This window comes from Ascaphus truei, chromosome 4, assembly GCF_040206685.1.
Source record: "Ascaphus truei isolate aAscTru1 chromosome 4, aAscTru1.hap1, whole genome shotgun sequence".
NCBI lineage: Eukaryota > Metazoa > Chordata > Amphibia > Anura > Ascaphidae > Ascaphus > Ascaphus truei.
In genome coordinates this window covers 46158541-46173467 of record NC_134486.1, presented here as the reverse complement: position 1 = coordinate 46173467, position 14927 = coordinate 46158541, and the positions used below count along the sequence as shown (strand labels likewise).

At 42.1% G+C, this 14927-nt stretch overlaps 2 protein-coding genes across 5 annotated transcripts in view; both read left to right on the top strand.

Moving 5' to 3' along the window:
• Window positions 1-4013, top strand: part of RCOR3 (REST corepressor 3) — a 61070-nt gene extending 57057 nt beyond the window's left edge. For 2 of the 4 annotated variants that reach the window (XM_075595702.1, XM_075595704.1), the window contains one exon: window positions 222-4008. In XM_075595702.1, coding sequence (XP_075451817.1) covers window positions 222-566 — 345 coding nt within the window. In that variant the 3' untranslated portion in view covers window positions 567-4008. Of the gene's footprint in view, window positions 1-221 lie in introns of all 4 variants that reach the window. The other 2 variants (XM_075595701.1, XM_075595703.1) reach the window with 2 other exon arrangements.
• A 9251-nt stretch (window positions 4014-13264) lies between these two features.
• Window positions 13265-14927, top strand: part of TRAF5 (TNF receptor associated factor 5) — a 56651-nt gene continuing 54988 nt past the window's right edge. Inside the window, exon 1 of the mRNA XM_075595699.1 lies at window positions 13265-13695. The gene's annotated coding sequence lies outside the window, so the exon portion shown is untranslated. The remainder of the gene's footprint in view (window positions 13696-14927) is intronic.

The following is a 14927-nucleotide window of genomic DNA, read 5'->3' as shown; positions in this document are numbered from 1 at the left end:
TCTGGTATTTATTTTGGCTTGAATGTAGTGTAAATGTTTGTAAAATGTAGCTGTTCATTTGATAAAGGCCTGTCATGAGAACTATTTACTCAATAAAAGCACATTGTAGTATTGACTTATTTTAATAATATACATAAAAATATTTTCTGTTTATACATTTGTAAGAAATTGTGATTTTATAGTCTAAAAATTACTTTTCCTATTTTTTTAAATTTTTTTAGACACAGACCAATCAGACAGCTCCTCCCACAGGCCCGTCACCTCCAACACAGTCCTCTGCTCCAGCACCGGCAACTCCGGTAACATCGCTATATCAGCCTCCACCGCTTATTCGTCCAACACTTCCAGCTGCTCCAGCGCTCCACCGCCAACCCCCTCCACTTCAGCAACAGGCTCGATTCGTTCAGCCGAGGCCCACTCTCAACCAGCCCCCACCACCACTCATCCGCCCAGCTAGCTCCATGCCTCCTCGTCTAAACCCAAGGCCAATCATAACCACAACCACAGGTCAACAGCCACCATCACTTATCGGTATCCTGTCTGAACCACAACCCACGATGCATTGAAGAACAGAACTAAAGAAATTCCCAGAATTAAGCAAGTGACTTTCTTAAATTCTAGTGGGAGATGCGAGAGTTAATTGCAAGGCAACATTTTAAGATCCTGACAAGCCACCTGCAATCAAGGTCATCAAACTTAGACATTATTCTTAAAATGTTTTTCTGTACCATACACTAAATTAATACCGTACATAAATGTAATGTATCCCTCTTTTATATATACAAATCTGTCAAAAAAATAAATGTTCTGTACACCAAAGTTTTTTTTTTTTTTAAACAAAATCCATTTGCTATATTTGTGATCGAACTTCATTATATTTAAGCACTTATTGCAATGACCGTATCAAGACTTAATAAATCCCTAGTAAATGTAAAATTAAATTGTGATGGTTCTTTAGTTAAGTGGTTTGTATTTATGTAGAGTTTCATTAAGCTAATAAAAGCACTTGTCCTTAACCAGTGTTATCGAACCCAGGCCTTAATTTTCAGTCTTAGGTGGCACCTATATGATTTAGTAACAAAATGTTGTAGACATTATAAGCCACAGTAATTAAACTAGTTGAATGTATTCTGTCATCTGCCATTGTCAATACTTGTTTTTTATTCCTCTCTTTAGAAAAAGCAAAGTTAGGCAAATGAAAATTCATACATGATTTTTCTGGTATGTTTCATTGTTGGCGGAAAGGATAAAAGGTATAATGTTTATTTTACAGATTTGTAGATCATGGATAAACTACAGTGCTCCTAAAGAGGTAATTACCAATGCCAGGCTTTTAATGTTATCTGAGGTAGAGGGTTTATTTATTTACTGTATTTTTCTAGGTGTATATACTGGTAAAACTAGTCTTTAATCATGGTACCTCTAGTGCAGAGGTAGTCAACTCCAGTCCTCAAGGGTCACCAACAGGTCAGATTTTCTAGATATAGTCTTTGAGCCACAGATTGAGCCACCTGTGCTGAAGCAGGGATATCCTGAAACCCTGACCTGTTTGTAGCTCTTGAGGACTGGAGTTGGCCACCCCTGCTCTAGTATGGAAGTGCCAGATGTGAAGTACACGTATTAACAATATTCCTACTTTAAGTAAACCTGTATATGCAGAAAAACATATTTGTGTGCCCCCTTCTGTCAATGGGTAAAATGTAAATACATTATTTATTGTATTTTACCTCTTGGGAACAAACTAGACTTTTTTTTCCCCAGAGCCCTACCGTTGTCAATCGATTTTAATTTGAACTATAAGAAGTGCACTTACCACCAGTAATCTAAAAAGGTAAATGTTCAGCTTGGTGGAAAAATGTAAATGTACAAATAAGTGAATTGTCTTCATAAGTCCATAATACTGTTGCTCCATGGGATTTAGCCTGCATTGTGTTACATGTGCATCTATCGCAGGGCAGGGAGTTGGCTTGTTATCCAAACAAATTGCTGATCCCTTGATGATCATAGTGTTCTGCATTTGTCTTTATATGCCACCTCTGTCATATAGGTTCTGTATATTTGTATAGGTGGTTTGGAAAATGTCAACAGTAGTTTTAATACTATTTGGACAGTGTTATGATTTAAAGGGGCAGTAATTGCGATATTGTAAAATAGCATTCCATGAGGTTGGCGCCTCCATTTGTAACACACACAAAAAAATCCCCACAGTCTACTTTTATCATATGATAAAAAGGTATTTCATGGATCCTGGACCCACAAACTACCTTTAACGTATGTGAATCCTTTATGATGGGGTCAAGATAAATTGCCCACACCATGAGTTCACCCAAATTCCCTGTCTTCTTCCACAGCTCAAACACCGGTTCTGGTGGGGAGCTTGTGTTAATACAATTTGATAACGGTATAGCATTCAGATTACCAGATTACGCATAAGAAGAAAACAAAAATCAAGCACAAGAAGAATTCTGTCTTGTTTGTTTAATTTAGTTTGGAGGCATAGAGGAGATCAATGTTTGTCTAAATAAAATGCCTTATGAGGGATGTAATTCAGCATCTGCATTTTCTGTTGATTTGTATAGATAGTGTGACCAGTGTTTATGCCCAGAATGGCTTAAATGTCTCAGTGCGTGTAATTAATTTTTTTGTGATAAACTAACATTGAAATAGTGGAATACTGCAGAGCAACGCAAGGAGCATTGTACAACTGTTTGGTGTGTTAAAATGTATTTAATCCTGTTACGTGTCATGTAATTTGCAAAGGTGCCGTAGATTGAGAGACTTCATTTAAAGTATCATACGCCCCATGAATTGACTGATCACCTTTAGTAACAGTAGCACTACAAGTAATGCTTGGAATGGAATAATGTATCTGTACTTGCAAATCATGTAAATACCGGTTGCCCATTTTTTTAGTGTCTTTTTTTTTTTTTTTTTTGTCAAGTGGTAATTTGCTTGATGCTTTGATCGTAGGATTAAAGTTTTTTTAATCGGCACTTGTGTTGTGTACTGTATTAAAACCATTTTTTTTTTAAGGTGACCGATTACCCTCTACCTATATTTAATCTTTTTGGCTACTACCAATAGTTTATTTAATAGGAACAATTCTCTTATTTTGAATAACACTTAATTTTGTTAATGTCACCTTTCAATAAACGTTTGTATGCTATATAAAGTCACTTTTACCTTTCTTTGTATACTGCAGGCCTTCAGTGATACCAGCTTGTAATTGTTTGGTGAAAGACTAAATGGGCTATTTTTTCCATATAATTAGGGATTTAGCTGCGTAATTATTCAGATTTGTAAGTAGAATCTTCAAAAGAAAACAAAGTGTAAAAAAAAAAATAGAAACTTTTGGCTGTCCACTTGATGCTCCCTAGAGAGATTATTTCCTTTCCTAATGCTAACGTCCACATGAGATGTCTTTTGTGTAGGAGTGTAAAAAGTGCAGTGTTTGCTAACTGAAAATAGTCTAACTTGTTCAGAACAGGTCATTGCTTTAATATAAAAAAAATTGAAAAGGCGAAAAATGGTACACAACCAAACAGTGAGGTGGACTCCAAATGAAAAATATGTATTTATTTACCAATGATAAAAACAGAGGTACAAGCAATCCTACGGGTTTCGCGTTGCAAAAGGAGTGTTTACGGATTGATTTAATAGATTCTGTACTATTCTCAAAGGTGTTTTGGACTAAACCCCTTACATGTAAAATGCACATGTTTATGGATCTGTTAGTATTTATTATTTTTCCCAAAATCTTTCAATTCATAATGTGCTTTATTTTATTATAATGTCTATGGGAGATGATGTATGCTACAGATAGATTGAAAGAAAATAAATGGAGTAATATTTTTGTATGACGTAGCAAGTTGTTTTAAGAACAGTCTAATAAAAATGTTTTTAAAGACTTTAATCAATAAGCAACTTGCTCTATACTCACACTGAATAAGAGAAATATGTACACAATAAAAGCCTGCCATGTATGTGAGTGGGTGTTTAGCTTGTTATCCCTAAAACACGGTAATTCTGGGTTGTCCTGAAGAGGGTTGAGAAACACTGTCCTAAACCTGAATAAAGCCCCTAGTCTACACTTTGGTGTAGAAGAGCTCCACTTTATTCGAATTAATAAGACTAACATTTGCTCCAGCACTGCATAGGTACACAATAAGCCATTGGTCTACACAAACACTAAATTAGAGAAATCATACCCTCTGTTGACAATAAGGGACATTAAATGAAAGTCTTGTGTATGCGTGCATACTCATCTTTGAATAAATATATATACAGCTCAACCCTGTTATAGCGCTATCTGCTACAACGCGGATCCGCTCATAATGCAGTGTGAGCGTGGCTCCCGTTTTCAAATAGCCAAGCTGCATTTAAAAAAAAAATTACAAATGTTCAAAGCTTTATTACTAATGGAGACAGACACACACACCTCTTACTGGGCATCATTACATTCAAGATACAATGGCAATTATTCAATTCACATAATGTGAGCACAAAATTGTATGCACATTTAATGACACCCCTAACGATCTCTTGTTGCAACCCCCCTAAACATGTGGGCTTAACCTCTGTGCTTGAACAATATAGAAAATATGTACCTCCAAGTGTCATTATTAACCACCACAGCCATGATTTCAGCACTCGCCTGTTTTATACATAATTTGTGCAGTGCTGGGATTCACTGCCACTATTTTCCTGCTGCTATTTATTTTCTGCTTGCCTTTCTCATAAGCATGAAATCAACTAAAGAGGTAACTCAACGCTCAACCTAATACCATGTGAATTATAGACTGAGGTGCAAAGGGTTAAAGATATATATAACACAACACGTTAACTCTAGGATAACGAAAAGAACCCAGTTGGCTGCACGCAAAGTAATTATAATAGCTAAAATAGCCTGGGATACCAATTGTCCCACTAAGTGGAGTGAAGTCACTCCTACCTAACGACACACTAAAGTGAGTCAGAGCTCACAAAACCAATATATCAAGAAAATAAAAAATATTTATTATTACAACCACGACGACTTAAAATTTACAAAACAAACAAATTACTAAAATCCCCTATGGGGTGTTTAATAGTGAGTCCTGACAAGTGTAAATCAACTATTGAGATAGAGCTCAAATAGTGAACATAGTATCACGGTATTCCTAAATGGATACCAATTGTAATTCAACATACACTTTTAATATAGATGCAGTGGGTGGTACGTAATAAAGAATATCCAATATTGGTATAATTACCTAATTGGCACACAGTATATGAAGCATCAAGTGACATTCAAAACCCAATGTAAAGTCAATCCAGCATTGGTGCTAAGTATATTCAAGTTCACATGTATACATATCCATCTGGGTATGTGCAGTGTGGCCACACAGAAGAAATAGTTGAAACCTGACTACACAGTTACTAAACAATTATACCTGTAATCACACCAATTGGTGACCAGAATAATCACTCTTACTTCAATAATAAACATGTGTGTTAGAGTCAACATAGATAGGATTACACTATCACACTTAGTAGCTGTACCGGAAATGTCCTAATAACCAAGGCTTTTAGTAAATTACCCTCTTGGGCATGAAAAACAGAAAAAACAGTCTGTAACAGAGTAGGACAAATCTTATAACCAAGTGTGTCCCAATATGTGATACTACGTTACCAGCCACGCGTATACACTGCATGTGTCTCACGATCCAACACCCTCAGAGATGCCAGCGTCGTGACGTCATCAACCCTACGCACGTTTCGTATGTATCACATACTTCATCGGGGGTAGGAGTGTCGTTAGGTAGGCGTGACTTCACTCCACTTAGTGGGACAATTGGTATCCCAGGCTATTTTAGCTATTAGAATTACTTTGAGTGCAGCCAACTGGGTTCTTTTCGTTATCCTAGAGTTAACGTGTTTTGTTATACTTTCTCATAAGCAGCCTAGGAGCAACCTGCAAAAAGCACGCCTGGGAACCTGCTGCACGGAATCATGGGAGCTGTAGTCCTTCGGGCTCAGACAGACCAATAATCCCTGTATCCCACCCACTCATCTCCTGCTGCCGGCGCCTCACTCACACAGACACACTCCCCCTCCGGCGGCCGTGTAACCCATTATCGCGGACGATTCTGTTTGAGGAACCGAAACATTGGTCTTTGAGAGTTCATCTCTTCAATACATCACTTTGAAAGCTTACTCCTTGTGTGCTGTCTCTCCTTGCTGGACTAATATCTGGTAATTATTTTTATTATTCTCTATGGGACTTGCATCTGGATTTAAAACAGTATTTGTGTGTGCCGGCTGCTGCTGCTACAAGATATATACACACACACACACTTTACAATTGAAATCAAATTAATTGATAAATAGGGTCTTTAAATTGTATACCAGAAAGCATCTAGGAAATCGTTTGGCAAGTAGTTTCTGAGTCATGTATATGTATGAGTTTGTGTTACATTTAGATTAAAGCTACGGGCTGAATAAAAGCCATGGTTTATTTTCCCCAAATATATCTCCCCGTTTGTACCTTTGCACATGTCTCTTACAAACCCTTTTGTAACAATGCTCGTCTCAAGCAGATGCAGACCCGCAGGGCTGAGGTAGGAAGGTGAAAACCCAATCTGTGCCAAGGGACAGAGTCCTGATAGAGTAGTGCGTAGTAGGCCGAAGATCAGAGCTGGCAGCAGAGTTGCGAAGTAAGTGTGGATGCAAAGGTCAAGGCAGGCTGAAGTCAAGGATAAACAGAAAGTGAATCCCTGCACTTCTCCCATTGGGCTAACAATAAATGTGGAAATAAATATACATAGTGAAACCGAAGTCTGTCAGACAAAGGAGACTTTTGGTTACATCCTTTGACCAAGTAATGCCAAGCCTGCTAACCAACATCAAGGTAAGTCTCAGTAGCAGGTCCCTATGCTAAATGCATACAAATGTTCTGTGAAATATACCCGGAAGGGGTTAATAAACGAAGTATAAGCTTATGTAACTTAGTGCCGTTAAAAACTGGTATATACCAGTGAAGATACTTACATGTAAGCAAGTAAAGTGAAAAGTGAATTTACAGGGACCTTACTGGGAGATTATATACCTTTCAAGGAGGAACTAACCGCACACAAGCTGCACAAAAAGCAGTTACAGGTGAATTGTCTAAATATATTTTTCACACCTTAATAGGGGTGCCCTCTAGGAGCGTGCTGCTAGGGATTTAATTCAGCCCAACAGAAAATGTAAAACAAATATATATACTGCGCTGCTCCGTTTAAGGAGCATGCTGCTGGTGAAAAGATTGGCCATACATATGGGAAAAAACAGAAAGTCAACCCCTGCGCTTTTCCCATTGGGCTAACAATAAATAGGGAAATAAATATCAAGGATAGTCGAGATACTTGCAGTGGTCGGGGTGGGCTGAAGATGAGGATAGGCGAGGTATGTGAGCCGGATCTGGTAACGTGAAAGACAATAGGCACAAACGCATTGCATGAACTCGGTAGGAAACTGGAACTTTGCACAGCAACTTCCTGCTCACAGAGCTGTCCTTTAAAAGGAAGCTGCCATCCAGCCACAGGGCGAGCAAGAGCAAAATCCCGAGCCGTAACATGAAAACCCGGAAATGATTTTGCCAAACCACATACCTTTTTTTAAGAGGAAACTAAAACATATCTTAATCTGTCATGCATAAATAATGAAAATGGAGACTCTTCATCTCCCTAAAGCACTTCTGGCGCGGCCGCCCCGACCTCATGCCAGCGCAACAGTGTAACTTATGACCATGGCACCTGTGTCGGAAGCACCGCCGCATTACCATACGAATGTGGCTATCTTCGCAACCGCAATAAAATACCCAGATGTCAAATCTAGCTAAGGTAAACCACATCAAATTGAAGGTGCTAAAATAGCGAATCTGTACCGGCCACTATTGGTCAACCTGGGGGTTTCCGCAAATCTTTACACATCTTCGGAAGATGGTAAAAAACGGACAACAGGGTTAGCAATTACCAGATATATATTTTTTAAATATATAAATTTAAAGCAAAAACAAATGGGGATTAGTGGTCCCAGACATTAAAAAATATTATTTAGCCTGTCAGTTAAAACAAATAAAATACTGGCATGCCCCTCGAGGCTCTCATTGTTGGGAAGACATAGTGTCCACAATAGCCGAACCTGTTTCCTTGCCCTTGACACTGGTTGGGTAAGGGGGCATAGAAACATAAAACCCAAAGGACAAACTTTGGTGTTTTCCTCCATACGATTGGAATATGGAATCTAGCGAAGCCTAAATTTCAATTGACAAACTCCGATTCAAAACTCGTACCCACCCTAGATAACCCCAAATTTGAGCCTGGTGTAGGCACAAAACCCTTTGATCTTTGGAGACAAAGAGGGATCTTAGATCTCTGAGACTTAACAAGTAAAGGTAAAATTCTAAACTTTGAAGAACTGTGCTCAAAATGTTTACTACCATCTTCATAAAGATTCAGGTATATACAGGTGAGACACTTTATGTCCAAGTTACAGTCCTCTCGGACCTTCGATACCTCAACAGTTTTTGAAAGGATTTGCAGAGACGGGAACTTCCAGAAAGGTTTAATAACAGCAATATATAATGAGCTGGAAGAGGGGGAGGCCCAGCATGAGGATTTATACATGAGGAGATGGGAGGCCGATCTAAGGTAGAAATTCCTAGAGAGGACTACGAGGACATCTGGGAAGCAGGATCTAAATCGTCAATTTTTGCCAACACCAAAGAAAATCTGCAAAATATTGTACCGATTGTAGTTAACTCCCTTTTTTGGAGAAAATGTGGACAGATCGGTGACCTAAAACATATATGGTGGTCCTAAAGTACAGAGATACTGGTCTATGGTCCAAAACATACAGTAGTCAAGAGACACTGGACAGAAGTCCCACTAGACCCAGTAATTATCATCCTGGGTAAGCCATTAGAGAACATTAACTGTATAAAAAAAAAACTAATATCTCATATTCTCACGGCTGCTCAGCATTCTATTGCAGCCAGATGCAAAATCAATTTACTCCATCCTAGAGGATGGTTGAGAGTAGAGAAGATGAGGTAATGGAGATGGAAAGGTTAACGACATTCCTAAGACACACAAGCGAAACCTTTCATAAAACATGGGACCCCTTGCTTATCAGGTCCAGGGTAACTTGGTATATGGTGAGATTTGGTACCACACGATGATCTAAGACCATGCTCAAAATGCTGATGTATCAAGTAGCTCAGTCTACTGATTGTATTGCGGGTCCGGGCTCGGTAAGAATAAGGATGCATGTAATAGTCAGCAATAGTGAATGTACTAAGCCCTAAATGCGCCCTTAAACCGTCAAACGAAACTATAAGGGCAAGACAATTGCACGATCGCAGGCGCCGGCAAAAGTGTTGCGAGCCTGTTCCTAGTAGTGACCACGGGTGCACGCGCAGGGTTCCCATACCTCCTACTAGGAACAGGCTCGCAACACTGTTGCCGGCGCCTGCGATAGTGCAATTGAGTGTTTCAACGTCATTGTATTCCCTTGCGGCTAGGCACAGGAGTGCTCCGGCAAGTTACTGTAGGGCACCACAGGCTGTTTTTCTATCGGCACAGGGATTCACTCAGGCGGTACACTTACCCTGCAGCGATAGTACACCCATCCTTATTCAGTGGACTACATTGTTTACAGTAGCCGGTCCCCTGGGGGTTACTACAGCATACCGCACGGCATCTGTACAGCATTGGTGTCTGTCTGCCTGCCTTACACTGCCTGTCTGTCACCCAGGGCCAGCATTCCCAGCGTATCAAGTGGGCAACACCTACCTTGCATATTACTATACCCTACAGTTGTAATTACGCTGTTCTAGTACTGGCCTTTCTCATTTATGGCTTAGATTAGATTAGATTAGGAACACAGTTAATCCTATACAGTAATTACTTGGTGACAAAACAAAGAGGGTTTTGTAAATCAAAGTAAATATTGCTAAATTAAGAAACAGTGTTCTAATGTTATTGATTGGCTAGAAACATTGGGCTGACAGTGAGAAAAACATTGTTTAAGGAAATTTATAAAAATTGTATTTGGATGTATAGAATTCAGAATCATTTAACATCACCAAACTAAGAACAACTAAGCTAAGGATTCTCCACTCTATAACTAAATTCTATATGACTGAAACCCTGATGTAACTGACTGAAATGAATTTGTATGCCGTTTTGTGTTGCAATTATGTCCCCCCATTCTTTTAAATTACCTTGAATTAAATGGTTTTTAAACGTTTTTCATATCTCCATATCTGCTGATCTCTGGAGGACTAATTAGCTTGGTCTTCAGTATATTTGACCTTTGTCCTTATCCATTCCAAAACTAATGCATCCTTCGTCGGTACTTAGGGTTACTCTGCTTGTCTCTGCCTTCAACCAGTCCTATTGCTACTGTATTCATAGAGGTGTTTGAGTGCAATAGTGGGGTTGTTCCTGTTTTCTTCTACCAATGAGATATCTGTCAAACAGGACCTCTTCTTGCGTTCTTGACGGAAATTATGCTGTAAAAGATGTGTTCTATTTCTCTCTGAATAAATTGAGAAAAGAACTGGACCATGGACTATTTGATATATATTGAAATTTGTGACATTTATTTGCACCCATCTAATGAAGTACATCTTCACACACAGTACATACGTAACAAATGCACCAGTGGTATCAAAGAAAAATATCCTGTTGATTTTGGGTAGTTTTTTTGCCCCAGAATTGCTCTGCTTATTGATCCCATAGTGTTAACTTCAGGTGTTTGAATCTGGCAGTGCAGCTTGAAATACAGCAGCATGTCTAAGGCCTCGGCCAGGGTTCCTCCTGGCGTGCGGAAGCGCGCTGAGGCTCAGGGAAAGCGGGTGCTTTCCCTGGCCTTAGACAGCGTGCCGTCCGGGGGCGTGTCGGCGGGCGAGCCAGTGACGTCACGGACCTGGTTCACCCTCATTGGGCAAACCGCTCACGTGACCGGCCCTGCGCTCCGGCGAGCGCTGAAATGTAAAATTTAGCTAAGACCTACGCTTCCGCAAGTGCGCGCCCCTACTAAAGCCACTCTCATTGCGGCTGTAGGGGCTCACAGGTAAGTACAAGCGCGCCTCAGTTACGCGCTGACCATGCCCGAGGTCTAAGGCCGTGCATATAGTGCCCGCGACGGATGACATCACCCGTCGCCAGCCGCGAAAGTTGAATTTCGCGTTGCAGCGATGTCGCTGGCGACCTGACCATTGATTGGTTCAGAGGCTGTCACATGGCGACAGCCTCTGAAAAATCAAATTTGACTGGCTACCAAATTTTTGGTTTCTCCCGTCACGACGTGCTTACTATAAGCGCTTGCGATGGCGACAATGCATTTGTTTTGGAGTAACGTCGCATTGCCTTCACAAGGCATTATAAGCGCAGCCTTAAGATACAGGCGGTCCTCGCTATCCAATGTTTCACTTTACAACGAATGGCATATCCAGCGCTTTACACTGCAACCCTATGGGCCGTTTTTCGGCGCCTGAATGCATTATCCAATGCTCACCGCCACTGATTAACATGGGACTCACTTTACAACGATTTCACTATCCAACGCTACTTCCAGAGAGGACTGCCTGTACCAGTAATTCTCAACCGGGGCTCCGCGGAACCCTGGGGCTTCGTGGAGCAGTCCCAGGGGTTCCGCCTGGCCGCCCGCCCTCACTGCTGCCCCTGGCTCCCGTGCTCCCCCCAGCTCCCTCCTAGGAGCGGGCTCTAGCAGTCCGGGCACTTCCTGTGCCTGCTGCTATAGAGCTCCTGCTGCCTGAGGTAGGCATATGGGATGGGAGAGGGAAAACTTGGCTTGTGAGCTATGGCCGGGTAGGCGGAGAGGAGAGGGTGATCGGTCGGCTGCTGCAAACTTTCCTTTTGAGATATGGGAAGGAGGAGGAGGAGGAGAAGGAGGAGAAGGAGGAGGAGAAGGAGGAGGAGGAGGAGGAGGAGGAGGAGGAGGAGGAGGAGGAGGAGGAGGAGGAGGAGGAGGAGGAGGAGGAGGAGGAGGAGGAGGAGGAGGAGGAGGAGGAGGAGGAGGAGGAGGAGGAGGAGGAGGAGGAGGAGGAGGAGGAGGAGGAGGAGGAGGAGGAGGAGGAGGAGGAGGAGGAGGAGGAGGAGGAGGAGGAGGAGGAGGAGGAGGAGGAGGAGGAGGAGGAGGAGGAGGAGGAGGAGGAGGAGGAGGAGGAGGAGGAGGAGGAGGAGGAGGAGGAGGAGGAGGAGGAGGAGGAGGAGGAGGAGGAGGAGGAGGAGGAGGAGGAGGAGGAGGAGGAGGAGGAGGAGGAGGAGGAGGAGGAGGAGGAGGAGGAGGAGGAGGAGGAGGAGGAGGAGGAGGAGGAGGAGGAGGAGGAGGAGGAGGAGGAGGAGGAGGAGGAAAGAGAGAGATGCAGGGGGGGATGTGAGGGGGTGTGATGTGAGATGCAGGGGGGGATGTGAGGGGGTGTGATGTGAGATGCAGGGGGGGATGTGAGAGGTTATGAGATGCGGGGGTGATGTCTGATGCAGGGGGGTGTGATGTAAGATGCAAGGGGGGATTTGAGGGGGTGTGTGATGTGAGATCGGGGCGGGGGGAGTGATGTGAGATGCGGGGGGGTGATGTAAGATGCAGGGGGGTGTGATGTGAGATGCAGGGGGGATTTGAGGGGGTGTGTGATGTGACATGCAAAATCATTACAAAATATATACACAGTGTTTATTCAAAAGTATGAGTTGATTATTATTTATTACCCCTACTGCTTTACACGTCTATTTTGTGATTTACCCCTGTCGAACATGTCATCCAGATAGGGGTTCCCCGAAATTTTACAAAATACTTAAAGGGTTCCTCCAAACAAAAAAGGTTGGGAATCACTGGCCTGTACTATGGCCAACTTGTAACAGCCCAAAATGTTGTTATTGTATCATTGGGGATTGTAAGGAATTTAAACCCACATTATACTGAATTAACTCCGCATGTTGCACACACATGTACTGTGCTTGATTTTCTTCTTTCGCTTTGCCTCGTTATTTAACCCTTTGCTGCAATGCGTTGTGGAAAGATGTCCAATCGATTTAGAATCTGGCTGCAAAAGGGGTACAGAGGATTTGGCATTATATGAGGTCAGGCGGGATCACTGCTGTTTTTTAAGTCATCCTTGACACATTCGCACATGTGAATGACTGCAATTCTGGGACACCCCCCTTTTAGCCTCTTAGGCTGGTCACAAGCCCAGTTGACACCAGTGCCCCCCTCTGTTTCCTTTCCTCAGGTCACCTCCCACACCCTGGGTGACGTGCAGAGAAATCCTCTCCCCGCCCCGATCTGGGCGAAACCGAAAATAACATGCTGCTGCCAATCGGGGCGTGCAGAGAGGTCCCTGCGAATACACTGCTGCAGCTGAGTGCAGAGAGAGGTCAGGCTGAGTTCCTGGATCCTGCTCTCCTGATCCTCTCCGCACTGTGCTGCCGATCCCTGGATAGGGGGGGAACGGGTGGTCTGCAGAGGACCTCGGGGCAGGGTGGGAGAAGGGCAGGTCACTGCAGGGACATCCCCTTCTGGCCCTGGTTGAGGACATCTCCAGAGAAGATCACATGGCATGAAGAGTGCTGACATCCACTAACTGGACCAAGACAGAGTTTGTTCAGAATTGCCTTTTCTGTGACTGCTGCCACTCATCAGCAAGTTAAGGTAGGAGCTGCAGGGAGATAGTAGCTCATAATGGTGTGTGTGTGTGTGTGTGTGTGTGTGTGTGTGTGTGTGTGTGTGTGTGTGTGTGTGTGTGTGTGTGTGTGTGTGTGTGTGTGTGTGTGTGTGTGTGTGTGTGTGTGTGTGTGTGTGTGTTTTATTGTGTGTAAACTACATATGGAGTTAGATGAGTGTTTGGAAATGCAAATGTATGTATGTTTGCATGTGCACAATTATGTATATGTACAGTATTCAGATGTGCAAGTATGTATTCATGAGTGTACACACAAGTGTGTGTAATTGTATATGTTCAATTATGTATGTGCATCTCAGTGTCTCCTTATATATGTGAGAATAGCTGTGGTTTCATTTTAATGTCTGATAAACTGCTTGTCCACAAATTGACTATGAAAGGTGATAATGCTGCTTTTTTATATATATATAAAAAAATTTTTTAATAAACAGTATAATAAATTAAAAGGTGATTTGCTGCTGGGTGGCAAGATGGGGAAGCTAATAAATCACAGGCGAATTATGTAAGAAGCAGCTGATATGTACTATTTGGCACAGTGCAAATGTATTTAATTTGTTGGCATGAAATATAAGAAAGTTACAAATTACTTTCTATGTGTTAACGCTGATGAATGACAGATTTAATTGATGCTGAAAAAAATTAAGCGGTTCCTGTAACTTCTATCCCAATACAGTCTTAAAACTGTTACTTAACCCTTCCCGCAATGCGTTGCACAGCCCTTTGGCAGTACGGTTGAGATTGCAATTTAGAATTTATGCTTTTAGTATCAATATAATGGTAAACAAACAGCCATTTATAACACTTCATACATAATCTGCAAAATGTCTTTTTACATTATTTTATGTTATGTCCCCGAGGCCTCATTTTGAATTTTTTTTTGTAGACTGAAATTTATTTGATCACAAATAGACGTGTAGCGGTTTTACGGGCCCCCCACCCAATCTCACATTGGCCCCTGTGGTCTCCTGGCCCCATTACATGTATGTATGTCGTGTGGTGCACCTGCTGGCTTACAGGACTCCTGAGTCTCCCGCTGGGTTGGTATGGGGATATCAGCATGACAGGCATCTGAGGTTGTGTGCTTAGAGTCCTACTCACATCTGATGCAGCGCCTCCACCTCAGCAGGATCTCTGCGTCCGCAGGGGGATGTAACTGATGAGGACAATTACACTCAAGTGTGAAGGATAATTACACTCACCC